The sequence below is a fragment of the Phoxinus phoxinus genome, assembly GCF_949152265.1.
Source record: "Phoxinus phoxinus genome assembly, chromosome: 9".
Lineage (NCBI taxonomy): Eukaryota > Metazoa > Chordata > Actinopteri > Cypriniformes > Leuciscidae > Phoxinus > Phoxinus phoxinus.
In genome coordinates, this window is record NC_136884.1 from 9,298,667 (window position 1) to 9,313,140 (window position 14,474).

Here is a 14,474-nt window from a genome sequence, read left to right on the forward strand (position 1 = left end):
TCTAAGAAATGATGCAGTTTTTGCCCTTGTGACCTTTCTTTTTCAGTTTGGTCCGTGATCCGAAAGGAGGTGTTAAAGCGGTCACGCGAGTCGGATAGTCCTCTGTATAATAATGAAAGCTTTGGGATCGGGGCTTAGGGATTGGCTGGCCAAGAAAGAACCCCTCCTCCTCAGACTCTGAAGATGAAGAGGAGCATGTCGAACACCAGTCGTCATCATCATCATCGCAAAAGTCTTGGAAGTGGTCTTTTCTGACCATGCCCTGCTGCACAAAGTCTGATGTGGTTTGATGATAAGGGTGCTGACTGTGTGCCGAGTGATTTAGAAGAATACCATTCCTGGGTTCTGGTATGCTTGAGCCAATTACCTGAGGCACAACATGCAATTTACCCCGATTTTTGGAAGGCAGGTGCAAGGCATTTTCTGAACGTGTTTTCCGGCCCTGTCTGCGTTTGTGATGATGTCTGTTAGCAGGACGTCTCTGTGTCTCCTCCTCCATCTGATAGGTCCGTCTGTGGGTCCTCTCGCTCATTGGTGGTTGCCTTAAGCCTAGTCCGCCATAATATCCTTTATCCATAACATCATCAGAGAACTTCACTTGCTGAGGTCTGGATTGGGTCTGAGATTGAGACTTGGTCCTTCTCAGCACTGGAAGATGCAGTGGAGAGGGTAGTTCCTCTCCAAAATAAGGTGGAATGCTGTCCTCTTCTTCCCTGTCTTCTCTCCCTCCTTGTTCCAGTGTCTCATCACCGTCCAGCTCAGAGTTTAAACTCCTCAATGAATTAGCACTTCTGTGGAGCATTGAGGAGTTAAGTGTGCCCATGTTACTAATGTTATCACACTCTTCCATCTCTCTCTCCTGCTCTTTCATGTTTTGGAGGGAGTAGATGGCCTGTCGGTCTTCTCTCTCTCCATCCACTGAAGCTCCTGAGAAATTAAAGATATGAGTAATTTATTAATTTAAGAAGGGACAAGAAATGCATCACTCTGATAGAGACTGTTTGAAGATGTTCCTACCTGTAATATTTGAGAGAGCTAGAGAATCCATAGAATCTCCAATGTTGTGTTCTGCCTTCCGGAGTTCACTTGTAATGCACTCCAGTGAGTCTTCATACCATTGCCTAGGCTCAGACCAGAATCCAGGCACTGCTCCCTGATCCATCTCCAGCTCTTGAATCTTTCTAGCACTAGCTGGGCCAGGGTGACTACCATAGGCAGAGTCTCCAAGTCCATCCTGAGACTGGGCCCAATACATATCGGTGTGGTGCTTCTTACTTGACAAATTGTGGCCGCTGATCTTCATCTCTGGTTTGGTCCTGTTGGTCTCAGAGTCTTTCGTCATCCATGGCTCGGCTGGCCTGGTGTCCTCCATGTGGATGACACCACGGTCTCCAAATTTCAGGAGCAGCTGAGTCATATAGTCCTCATGCTCAGCCCAATCTTCCACACAGTCCTCAGGGGCTTCCTGTTCATCCCGGTCTCTCCAGTAGTTGTCCTCTGCCAAGTTGATTCTCTCCAACTGGTTACACATAGTCTCTGTGTTGTCACCACAGAAACTAGAGGTCCTGCAGTCTGTTGCCGAATAGAGTTTTGTCTGCTGGCACTGCTCTGTAGGGCGACTACTCTTGCCCATTCGTATGCTACGCCTAGATTCCCGTGATCTGGCGGACTGAAAGGCTGAATCTGAAGAGTCAGAAGCATGGACATCCTCACCTAGGCTACAGTCCTTAGAGCAGTAGATCCGGCCCTCTTTAGGAAGGAAGGGACAGCCCAGCAGGGAGGTTTTGCATTGGGCACAACAGAAGCATTTGTCAGTAGCATGCCAGTGTACGCCCTCATATGTCATTTGAGCATGGTCGACACCTGAATAAAAGAAAATGTATAAAAGTGAGAAATGCTGTACTTTTTCAACCAGATATACATACAACAGAGGTGTCCAATCCCGCACCTGGAGGGCCATCTTCCTGCAGAGGTTTGCTCCAACTCTAATTAAACAAACTTAAACCGGCTAATCAAGGTCTTCAGAATTACTCTATACTTTCTAACACAGGGGTTCCCAAACGTTTCCATTCCAGGACCCACCTATTCAAGTATAATCCATCTCAAAACCCACCGGAGAGATAAAAGATTTATGGTACATTATCAAAAATGATAAAAACCATTAAAATAGCAGCCTTGAAATAATGAGAAGAATAACTGAGTAGTTTCAGTCTGCTGCCTCAACTGATTTGCACCGACATGGCAAAAGAAATGAAAAAAAAAATGGGGTGCTCCAAAAGTTTGATATGACAGGAATTAATATTTAATACAAATAATTGTATTTTATAGTACAACTGTAACGTTTCACTACTAAAATTTGTGTTAATTTCTTAATTTACAGACATTGATTAAACCATCAAGCTTTTATTTTGGCGGAAAACTACAGGGAGCCCTTAAAATGACATGTACCGTTGCAGCACTGGTCTTTCACACCTCAGACCTCAAAAGGACTCAAGAAATGGGCCTTTCGTGACAATTGAATTTCCATGTGTAATGCAGTCTCATGCAGAACACAGCACAGTGGGGACAGTGTGTGCGTCAATCATTCACGGAAGCGTAAATTTAGCCAAGTGACTGCGCAACCCACCTTTGCCCACTTTGCGTCCCACAAATGTGTTGCAACGCATAGTTTGAAAACCCCTGTTCTAGCAGGTATGTTGGACTGGATTGGAGCTAAAATCTACAAGAAGGTGGCCCTCCAGGTGCAGGCATTCCTGCCATTCAAGTTCAGTTCTTACAGAGGTAACTCACCAATATTCTCCCCACAGGCCTCGCAGTACTCTGCATACAGTGACTCAAAGCATCCACAGCAGAAAGGTCGGCCATCCTTCATGATGTATCTCTGTCCTCCTAAAATTGTCTCGCACTCAAAGCAAGAGAAATGTTTCATGTGCCAGTGACGTCCCTCAGCTTCAGTACACTCATCAGCAAAGATTATCTGTGAAGAGAGAAAAATGTAGAAATTATTCTTGGCCAATTCTTTCTTTGTGTATTGGCTCTTTAGAAAAGGATTTATATCCTCACCTCATCACAAGCTGAACACCGTGGCTTCAGAAGCTCTGCATGATGTCTACCACAGTAGATTTGGCCATTTTGGTAGAAATAGATGAGGTCTACCATAAGTTCATGACAGGTGAAGCAAGTAAAGCATGCTGGGTGCCAGCACAGGCTGGGGCCTGCTCGTGAAGCAAACACTGCCATCTCTCCACCCTTGATGTTCTCTTTGCACTGCAATTCAAAGTAAGATTTTATGAGAATCAAGGGCTGGCATATGGCTGCTTTGGTCATACAAAGTCATATTACATTGTATTGGATCTTACTCTTCATATTTCTGTGGAACAGAGACATTAAGTTTTAATTAAAATGGACCCCCATCTCTGTTGAAATGGACTTCTAAAGACCAACTAAGCATGGCCAAATGCATGATCATGAGTCTTTTTATAAGTACTTTTGCCAAAGTATTCGTTTCACAGCTGCTTCCCATTATTACTACATGGCCGTTGGCCTTGGAAACAGGGGTGTTGAGTGTCCCGCAAATTTTTTCAGCAACGGAAACCAGAGACCCGAGATTAGCACTGCTCTGCAATGTTGTGTGTGGCAATTTGTGGTGAAGGGATACATCTGTTTTTCTGAGGTATTATGATGCTAGACTTTTTTGCTTTGTGTTTATAGTCTTCTCAACAGGAAACAACCCTCTGCACTGGCTCTCATGTGCTAACTCCAGCCCCTGAAGGAGATGGTCTTCGGCCAAAGACTATGTGTGTTGTAATACTTAATCTTTTCCATGAATTTTCTCTGTGCTTTGGTTGTCTTTAGGCCATAATTGGACCATTTGCATGATTCCAAGTTGTCTGATTTGTCATGACAAGTCAACATTGCTTCCAAGGGAATGTAGCATGAAGCAGAAACTTCATTTTCATGACTGTAAGTAAATTTGATATGGCCAGAATTAATGGTCACAGAAACAACTACAGATCTTTAGTGTGGCAGTTAATCAAATGACCTTTAGGATTTTGAACGTGGCCTCTTTTGTGCACTACCTTTACCTTGGATATTTGCAGATTTGACTAGGATTTCTACAGATTGTGCAAAAAAGAGCAGGAACATTTATACATACATGCTCACAAATGTGCTGCAGGGCTCTGGGAAGCAGTTTTGGGGTTCCCCTCCCGAGTGCCTCTTTTTTTCTCTGAATGCTGAACATGTGGAGTTCTCGTCTCTCCTCATCACTGAGGGACTGGCAGTATCGGATCTGTGTTGAAGCAAAAGTATAAAAATGTTTTGTTTATTTGCCTAAATGAAGAACAGATGAATAGCTGCAGTAAGTTGTATCAAAGGCTTGAAGTTGTTTCAATTTTCCCACTTTTCTGGGGCTAAGTTGAAAAGTACACAAATCAAAGAGTTTACAACATACTTGAGGAACTCATACGAAATGACAAAAGACAAACAATTTGCTCTGTTTGGCCCTGCAGGGGGGGGGTAAACAATGATGCCACACGTGAAGAGCTTTTTAGATCTGTAACCCGCATTCATGCCAGGAATTCGCTAAAGTAAACAGTTCCAGGTCTTACAGCAAGCACCATAAAATGTTTATTGCTGCTAGTGTAAAGGAGAAAGATGTCCCTCTGTGACACACCACTAAAACATCTTTATATGCAAACTCGAAAGGGATTTGTATGAACATTTATCTGCAAGATCATAAAGTCCTCTAGTAAAACCATTGTGTATTCTAGCAGCATAAATGTCTTCTCTGTCACTTTCATTGTTCTCTTTTTTTCCTCATACCTCATTGTCATGTGGTGGCAGCTGATAGAGTAGTTGTCTGATCCTGTGTTTTTCTCCAGGACTGTTGACATATGGCACCTTCTCCTCTGGCAGGCAAGAAAAGTAGATCTGAACCTGATGGGGAAAGAAGGCACACAGAGAGCGAGAGGATTAGGGTTTGCTTTCAACAGCTGAAAGCTGAAATGAGACACCAGCCTCAATTGGTGCTACATCATTCAACCTGTCATACAGGCTTCTCCCGATTGTCTCCCCCAACAAGGGGGAAGTGGGTATATCATTGACTGGGACAAAGCATTTAAACAGTGGTGTCTGTCAGTGGCGACCCTGAAGAATATTTATGGGGCGGTACGCCATTAAATACACAAATATAGATGTCTGCTGGAATGTTCCTTGTGTTTAAGTGTTACTATCTAGATGAAGGCAGATTGTTATTTCTGTAACAGTGGGGTTGGGTCTATATGGGATATAAGTGGGATGCTGTCATACAAATTGCCCTAAATTCTCTATAAACCTCAGGAATGTTTTTGCCTTTTTTTTTTTTTTAAAGCTCATTGCAGTGCCTTTCACAGAACTGGGGGAAGAGCTTTCATGAGGATGTCAGGCCTCCCACTTTACGTTTTGAAAAACGAGGAGAAGGTGGGTGTTAGAAAAACACATTCAACTTCACTGCAGACCTTCTTTCACTCTAGTCCTACCTCCACCCTCGTTGGTTCTGCGTGTGTTTGTGTATCGCCTTGTGTCAGGAAAGTGCCAGCTAGCCCCTCGGCACAGGCTCAGTTCTGTTTGCTTACTGCATACAGCAGGGCAAGAAAGTAGGTTATCTAAATGGCTGTTTTGTTGGGACTGGTGCTTGAACCACACAAGTACAATTTGGGTAGTTAAAGCCAACACACAGAGGAGCACTACCTTTGACAGTGGTAATATGTTTGAAATGGAAACACTTTACAATAAAAGTTCTATATGGTAACTTGATCTAATTCAATAGTTAACTTGGAATAACAATGACTAAAATGTAATTTGGTATATTTTAGGAAAAAATACTATTAATTTTAATGTCAAACCATGGCAGTAGTTTGTTTAAGCATTTGCCCATTAATGACTTCACTTTGTCATTAGGAGACTCTTTTCTTTGGGGAAATGAAATACCTGCAACAGTTTGTGCACTGCAGGGAAGATTCAAAGCAATAACCAAAAATTCTTGTTCCTTAACATGGCATTTCTTTTCTACATGTAAATATTTTCTCTCAATTATTTTCCTAGTACTCACATCAGTTCTCTGTATGTTTTTTTTTACTAGTTGTTCTGCCCTTTCATTTTTTTGGGCTATTTTCAGCTGGCTTTGTGCTGCCCATCAACACGCTGTCAGTCAGATATAGGTCACATGTGTGCTCAATATCAAGGTTGAGAGGGTCCAGTTTCCACTTAGAAAGCTTGCCAGACTTTGCACATGTCAAAGAATAGATTCATTAAGAGCTGTTGGCTCCCTGCAAGGTCATGTGTAGCTTTGTCTCAGGATAGATGAAACACTGAGGATGCATACACTGCCTAAACCTCACGTACAAGCTCAGATCCTCTTGAAAATCGAATCCCCAAGTGTGAAGGCAGCCATCAAACTTCAATAGCTTGACTGGTTTTATATCAAAAGCCTAAATTGGCTAAAATACCCTTTCTGTAGAGTCAGAAAGGGAGATATCGTTTCTTCCTGATTTTTTGGATGTCTGCAGATCATTAGAATTATAAACAATGTGATATGCTTTTTACTTGTAGTTATGGCTACCTGCCCTAAACTTTGATGAGAAATCTACACAAATAAGGAGATATGAGGCTCAAGGTTTACCTGCTCGGGTCGTAGTCCAGGAGGAACCCATGTGTACTCCTCCAAAGCGCATCCAGAGTCGTCATCAGAGGTTGAACTCCTCTGAAACCCAAGTGCCACTTTGGCTCCCCTTGAGTTCATGTCCGGTGCCCGAGTAATGGGCCAGATCCCTGATGTAGTTTCAAGGCTCATCAGATGGGGGCACTGTTCAGATAATAAAAAGAGGTATTAGTTTTTAAAGATTACATTGGGTTAAACCCAAAGTTTACTGCATCTGTTTTATAAAATATGCATTATCCTTTGTGGAAGAATGTTCTCAGAACATCTTAAAATAGAGATGGTGAGCGACTTCCAGTGCTGCTACCCATTGTAGGGTTTCCTTTATCTATCTGGGCCTTCAGAGTTGCCAGATATTTAAAACGATGGGGAAGTTGTGCTTTGAAATGTCAGCGTATTGCCTTTCAGGCCAAGCCTTAAGCTTGCAGATAAGATGTCAATGTGTACATGAAGCATGATTAAACACTCGTGGCTCTTTCTCCAGGCCTTCTTTATCTTGATGCTTAAACACTTCAGAGTACTTTCTGTCAGATAAAATGCCTTTGGTCCCTAGGTGTTGAAAAGAACACTCCTACTTCAAATGTTTTGAATTGCAAATGAGTCCGATATAGTGTGTGAACGCCCTTGTTTGGGTTGAGGTTGGAGTTTGATGATCCCCCTCTCAGTTTGCCCCGAGTCACAGGGAAAGTCCTATGTTCTCTTTGCCCATTATGTGATAGATTACGGGTGTTGTATATCTTAGGTCTTTATTGTCCAGTATAAGTTTAGATGGTTTCTGGTCTTGTGCATGTTGTAAGTTGCCTGTTATTCTGCGTATTTAAATGCTATGAAGCAAAGATTTGCAATATGAAGATGCATCGATAGGGGTATCTTACAGATAACACTTTTCCCTGTTCTCTTAATGGAAAATGTAATTTGGATGGCCTCAATCCCAATCCAGCTCACCTTCTATGACCCCAGTCAAATCTCACAATAGTGCCCAGTAACCTCTCACCACAATTACCACACCTGAATGGGAATGAATGGTCAGATACGGCCATGCAGCACCATATATGGATCCTTCGAACTAAGCAATGAGTAAAAGAGTAGACTAGGATTTTATTATTATATAGTTGTGTTTGTGTGTGATTAAATTTATATACATCAAACCCTTGGAACTTTCTCTGCCAGCTTTCTTTTAAAAATTCTTGCAGTGTAGGAAATGCCTGCTGTGGCTTCCAGGGCCAACATACACAAGCACTCACGTTACACCTTGTCACTCTCTGGCACCGACACAATGTGTGTCTTTGTGGCAAAAACAAAAACAGAACGTTCTAGCCTGCCCTGCTTTCAAAGAAACATGCATAGGAGGAAAGTGCATTTGAAGAGAGGTCAGTTTTAAAAAGTCATAACAGTAGAGAAATATAAACACACTCCAGATGTACGCCACTGATCTGACGGGCACCTCAGACAGGGGAGTGAGCGCTGACCGGGTTTTACCGTGTCAAATATGAAACACTTATAAAATAAACAAAGACTGGTGTGAGGATTAACTGAGGTTTGGATTACAACGATTCCACCTGAGGCTAAGATTCAACAAGCCTGGGCTTCACAGTGCCTCTGTTGTCAGCTCTGGGATATACAATTTTCTGTAATGCAAATGTCCAGTAAGCTAAGTGAGTCTGACATGCTACCTGCATCGATTTAGCTAAGCATTGATGCATGCAGTGTAGAGACCAAAGATAGAGCTTAATGAAACCTATAGTACTTAATTATTCACATTAATCTGACTACAGTTGACTTCTGTGTAGAGTGAAGGCAGCAAAAAAACATGAGATGATGTGCGACATGTATTTAATCTTTCAAATATTCAAGTAAGCTTTGTTTCATGTATTCTTGGCCACCAAGCTAAAAATTATACACTGTAGCTTAATTATATCTGCATGTAATCTTACTAACCGAATGGCACATATCCACCAATACTCAGATTTATGCATGATCAAATACAGTTTTTGGATTGATTTTGAATCTTTTACATTTGGACATTTTGTTAAATCCTTTCCCTTAAGTTCAGCAAATTTCAAAGAAAATGGAAATGAATGAGCATCTGTATATTAAAAAGGGTCACTGCATGCTGATAATGTAAAAAAATAAAAAAAATAAAAATCATCCCAAATTTCCCCGAATTTTACAGTTCCGACTAGCTACCTATGAATTATTGAATCTCAGAGCTGTCCACCAAAATGAATCTTAACATCAGGCCTGATATATTCCAAGTGCACTTGTCATCCTCTTTCACATCCCTTTTTTTTTAATCAATATTTGATCTCAGCTCCCTTATGCCAAAACTGCATATGATAATAACATTTTATTTTAACTGCTGCTTTCTGTCTGTCATCAAATACTTATCACCCAATCAGTCTGATTGTGTGACTGTATGCACTGCAAAGTCTAGTTTCATATTCACAATGTGAGACTAGTTTAGACTTGATTGCATTTCGAGAAGCATCTTACCTGTGTGAAATGCATCCTGCAGCACTCAGGAAAAGCCTTCAATTAGTGCAAGTTGCAGAGGATCCGTCTAACAAGCATATCTACAACCATATCGGGTAAATTCCGTCTAAATTCCCCTGAAAATTTGTAGCTTGGATAGTAGGTGAGAATTCAGTTGTGTCCTGTGTTTCTGAACACGTTGAAATGAATGTATCGATGTATGTGCCAAGTAGCATGTCTCCTTGTAGTCAGAGCCAACCCCAGGACAGCCCCCTTCACATTTAAGCCCTCCCCCTATACTTCAAACTGAAATCCACCCCCACCCCAAACAACCTTCATCCACATTCCTGCTGTAAGAGAGCTGTCCACATCCCACAACAAACTCTCTTCAATCCACAGAGCCATTTGTTTTGTCCCTAAACATTCAAAGTCAAGTACATCCTGGAGGAGTTCATTCGGCATTAAATGTTGCATCAAGTGCTTGTTGTTTTCCAACAATGGCCAAGAGTTCCTGTTATTTTAGCTACATTTGGCATGTCAAGGAAGAATGGAGTGTGCTCAAGAAATATTTTAACACAGAATCAGAGATTGGAATGGCATAATGAGTCATATAAAATGAATGTACCTCTCCCGCAATTCAAGTAAGCATTTGTTACAATAATTTATGCATTTGTGTCCAAAATTGAGGCGTTCACCCTCACATCGTTCCAAACCTGAATGGCTATATTTCTTCTGTGGAACACAAAATAAGATATATGTCCTTACAATGAAAGTCAACACAAGACAACACAACATTAGACCCCATTTACTTTCAAATTATAATTTTTTTATGTTCTGCAGAAGAAAGTAAGCTATAAAGGTTTGGAATGACATGAGGATGAGTAAATGATCAAATAATTTCAATTTTAGTGTGACCAATTCTGGCTCCTTAACTGTTATTTTAGTATTTTTTTAAGTAATACATATTTTTATATACTGACAAAACCAATCATCTAAATGTAACTAAGTTTTTACATTTAGTTTTTGTTGTTATTTGTGTTTGATTCACTAAAAAGAACTGACTCAGGGTCATTATTTAGGGAATCAGACTACGCTGGTTGCTCTGTAGTTAATTCACTAAAAAGAATCAATTCAGAATCATTTGTTCTCATATTAGACATAAACGGTAATGCGGGTTGGTTCCCAACCCTACTTGTGAGTCACTTCTCACAAGTTCTAAGGCATTTCCATAAGCTCAATATCCCCCTCCTCTTCATTCCTTCAGACTAAGCTCAGTGTGTTGACAGTGACTATGGCCCCAATGGCCATCTCTCACCTCCACACTTCAGTTGAATACAATGACCTTATTGTGTTGATTCCTTTCCAATTCTGGAATCTCACAAAGGAAAAACCACTGAGAAGTCGTCTTCTCTTAAGGAACTTTAAGAATAATGGTTAACAAGTATAATCAATAAGTTTTAGGGTTGTATTTATTCTCATAATGCTAACATCTAACCATTTTAAGGATTGCAATTTGCAGCATAAGCTCCAAGATGCCACTGTGGCTAAGCATCTTGTGATAAATGTGCTGTTTTTGCTTACAAAACAAAAAAGCTGGACCATCTTCACATGCATCTCTGTTTGGTCATAGCTGCTTCATCACGATCCAGTTGAAATGCCACATTAAGTCTGTGTGAAATTGCTGGACTGAACAATTGCCAAATAATCCCAGTTAAATTTCAAGTCACCGTGAAGAACTTGAGTTTGAGCATCTTCCAAATTTGAGAGGTCGTTTTAGACAGCAAGATAAGATAGCAATGAGAGAACAAACAAACCAAGATGTATTCCTCTTTGGCTTTTGGCAGAAACTATGAAGAACCACTTACCTATCAAGATAACCTTTGTTAGAAACCCTTTTCCCTGCTTAAGATGTTTATCAGGAACACCATTGAAATGGCAGAAAATGCCATGGCAATTCTTAGCAAAAGCGAAATATAAAACTGGGTAATAAGAACCTTGTTTATCTAAAGATATGACACATTACTGTGACTATTTGTCCAGATGTAGACAGAAAGAAACCGCAATTAGCAGACAATGTTCCCATCATTTCCTGGAGCAGGTTCTTCAATGTGTTTGTAGTGTATGTGAAGCGTGGGAGAGCACAACCCTTCCTGCTTCCTTAGAAAGCTTAAGTTGCAGTCTATTACCCCAAAACCCTGCACAGTTACCTCTGTGCTATCTTAAAGGGAAGGGAAGCTACTCGCGAAACACCTAATGTTCACATCCTCCTCTTCCTATTGTAAAATGGCGCGACCATCCCCTGGCAAGCCATTATAAGCGATAACGCATATTTCACCTCATTGCCACACCAATTGACAAGTGTTTAAGAATGGATGCTGCCCTGCTGCATTCACATGTCAGTGCTACCTAACTAATGACGCTTTTTTCAGTGACCCCTGACCCCCGCACACACCCTGCTCCCTCTGCTCATCTCTCCAAGTCTTTAGATTCGCTCTTTCCTTCCCATGTTAATGACAAGGCATCAAACTAATGGAACATGGCACAATTGCTCACACGCAGCTGCTCCAATTACTGCAAAACCAACATTTGTAAGCAAATAAGGTCATGTTTGAGTAAAACTAAAGTGTTGAATGCCAATTTTCTCTGCATCCAGGCTTTGATCAGTCATTTTTGATAAACTTTGTTATTTTTTTTATCGCTCTATAGGATGGTGATTGCACTATTGATTGGATAACGACCAAATCAGAGTGTCTCACGGCGTATGCGTTTGAATTCACACTGTCAGGACAACACAGAGTGTCTCTGATGTAGGACAGTTTACACCTGACAACTGCAGTCAGTCTCTCGAATGCCACTTCTTTAGATCAGTCATTTTAATTTGAGTAACACTGAAGATTACGGAGGAGGAAGCGATGATGCATTGAATGCTCTTTCAGGGCAAAGCTGCAAATTGACTCAGACCCGCTCTGACATATTTTGAGCATTTTTGCCATGTAATTGCATTATGACGAACAGAAATGTAGTCAGTTGTGTAAAATTATGATTTTAAGATCAAGCAGATGCCTCTGCCAAATTAATTAAGCAATGGGATGAACACCTACTAACATCTGTTTTTAAACATTTAGGGTGAACGTTACATACGGTCATTAATATTCATTATGCAAGTCGCCCCTAACATGGTTTGTGCGCTAAATCGCTGACAGAAAGTAAAGGAGAAAAGATGTGAGCAACAAATAAGGAAGTTCGACTTCAGCCAAAAAATATTCATTTTCATATTATTTGTTTTTTCAATAATGGTTTGGGGATTATTATTTTAGCTTGTATGCCCTTTTGGTAGCACTTTACTTAAAGCACGTATGTATAATGCATTATAAAGGTCATAATGTATGTTATAATATATTATATATTTTCATAAAGTTATGCTACATAAACCAAAGTTAAAATGCATTATAATATTAGCTGGTTCTGAAATTATTTTTGTCATCTGTTTCAATTCATTATATGTTCTAACGGTGTGTTCAATGATTAGATAAGAATTATAATATATTATAACTGTGGTTACAATTATTCATGAGGCCATACAGTGCATTACAAGGCATAATTACTGCATTAAAAATACTTTTATAAAGCAGTATACGTAAAGGCTTTAAGTAAAGTGTTACCAATTTTTTTACCAAGATTTTCCATAATTCCAATATTATTTTAAAAAGATTTGAATAAATAAAAAGATTTTTTAGTAAGAAAATGTGGAAAGTTTTTATGCCTTCCAATGGTATCTCGTATCAGTTCAACTATGGCATAGGTATTTAAAAACCACATTCAGGTCATTTCTGCACTCCATCTCTGTACACGTTGAAACTAGATAGGTATAAATGTACTTCCTTGACACACTTATGTGCTATTTAGCTGGTCTAAAACATTGCAAAAACCTGGCAGTATGACAGGTTAAAATCATCTACAAAAGAATAAGCAAAAATTTTCTCAGATAATCAGTAAAACATAGTCACAAAACTAGGGCTGCCCCCAAATAGTCGACTAAATGTTAGTCGATATGAAGAGGGCTTGGTCGAATACATTTTCATTAGTCGGTTAGTCGCAAAAAAAAAAAAAAAATCACGTGAAAAAATTACGCAATCAGGGGCTGCACACAATGCGCAGTCAGTGTATGACATGACATCAAAGCAACGAGAGATCAACGAGATCTATGGTGGTAACTAAAATAAACATTGTCACGTGTTTATATTTCTTCTTCTCACCGATTCCTGATGGTTTAGAGAGGACAATTACTCGAGTCGCCCCCTGTAGTTTCAACGTATAGTACAACGGCGAGCGCGTCAAGTATAATTCTCCTCGACCGTTTGGAGAGGCGCGCGCGCAGTCAGCGGAGACTCGCGCTCGTGCGGACGCATCGAGTATAAACAAGGCTTTAGCCCTGCAGGAGGGTGAGCCCGAACCGAAAAAGGAAAAGCAGGCCGAGATATCCATGCTGATGCCCATTGATGAGGAGGAGCATGCAGAAGAGATGAACTAAAAATGTACTTGGCAAATAAAACAAAGGTTGATTTGGGACCATTGGATAGGTGGCAATTTTTTTTACATCGATATCCAAAGCTCGCTAAAGCAGCTAAACGCCTCCACTGTATCGCTTCCACATCCACTCCATCAGAGCGCATCTTTTCAAAGGCCGGCTTCATTGTGAACAAGTCGAGAAGCTCCCTTCTTCCCAACAATGTGGACAAGCTGGTGTTCCTCTCACATAATATGAAAAAAATAAAATCGAATTGAAAGCTTAGGTAAGAATGCTTAATTTTCTTTTTGTAGTGTTTCTGTTTGCTATCCGTTAGGCTATAAAATAAAAACAACAACGGGTGTTTTATTTTATAACGGGTATAGGCTGTACAAAATTAAATAAATATTATTTTTATTTATTCGTTTTTATATAGCCTAATGCAGAAGTTGTTTTTTATTCTGTAAGAAAAATTAGTCTGATGTTTGCAATTTGTTGTTTCAGTTAACTCATCCGTCGTCTTAATGGCAGTTTGCGGCTTTGCTCTGATATTTTTGATTTGTATTAGTGTTCTTTAAATTAGCCTATTTGTTCCACATTTTGTCTTAAATATAGCCTAGTTGTTCTAAACAATTTAATCAAATACTTAGGCTGTTGATTTGTTTGCCGCCTTCTTTTTTATTCTAAGTTTTGGCGTTGTGCGATGTGCCGTACATTTATAAAATTGTTCGGTTTTGTTAATTTTCCTTTTGAACAATATAAAAATTATATTAATTTTCCACTGTATTTTATTTTTAT

General features: G+C 40.1%; 1 protein-coding gene across 2 annotated transcripts in view; it reads right to left on the reverse strand.

Annotated features, from left to right (window-relative positions):
* Positions 1-14,474, reverse strand: part of prickle1b (prickle homolog 1b) — a 24,544-nt gene continuing 10,070 nt past the window's right edge. The window contains exons 1-8 of one of the 2 annotated variants that reach the window (XM_079624352.1): positions 9,191-9,559; positions 6,662-6,844; positions 4,825-4,938; positions 4,157-4,291; positions 3,064-3,267; positions 2,791-2,977; positions 1,018-1,863; positions 1-927 (exon numbers count right to left, since the gene is read on the reverse strand). In XM_079624352.1, coding sequence (XP_079480478.1) covers positions 2-927; positions 1,018-1,863; positions 2,791-2,977; positions 3,064-3,267; positions 4,157-4,291; positions 4,825-4,938; positions 6,662-6,844; positions 9,191-9,205 — 2,610 coding nt within the window. In that variant the 5' untranslated portion in view covers positions 9,206-9,559 and the 3' untranslated portion in view covers position 1. Of the gene's footprint in view, positions 928-1,017; positions 1,864-2,790; positions 2,978-3,063; positions 3,268-4,156; positions 4,292-4,824; positions 4,939-6,661; positions 6,845-9,190; positions 9,560-14,474 lie in introns of those variants that run through there. The other variant, XM_079624353.1, reaches the window with a different exon arrangement.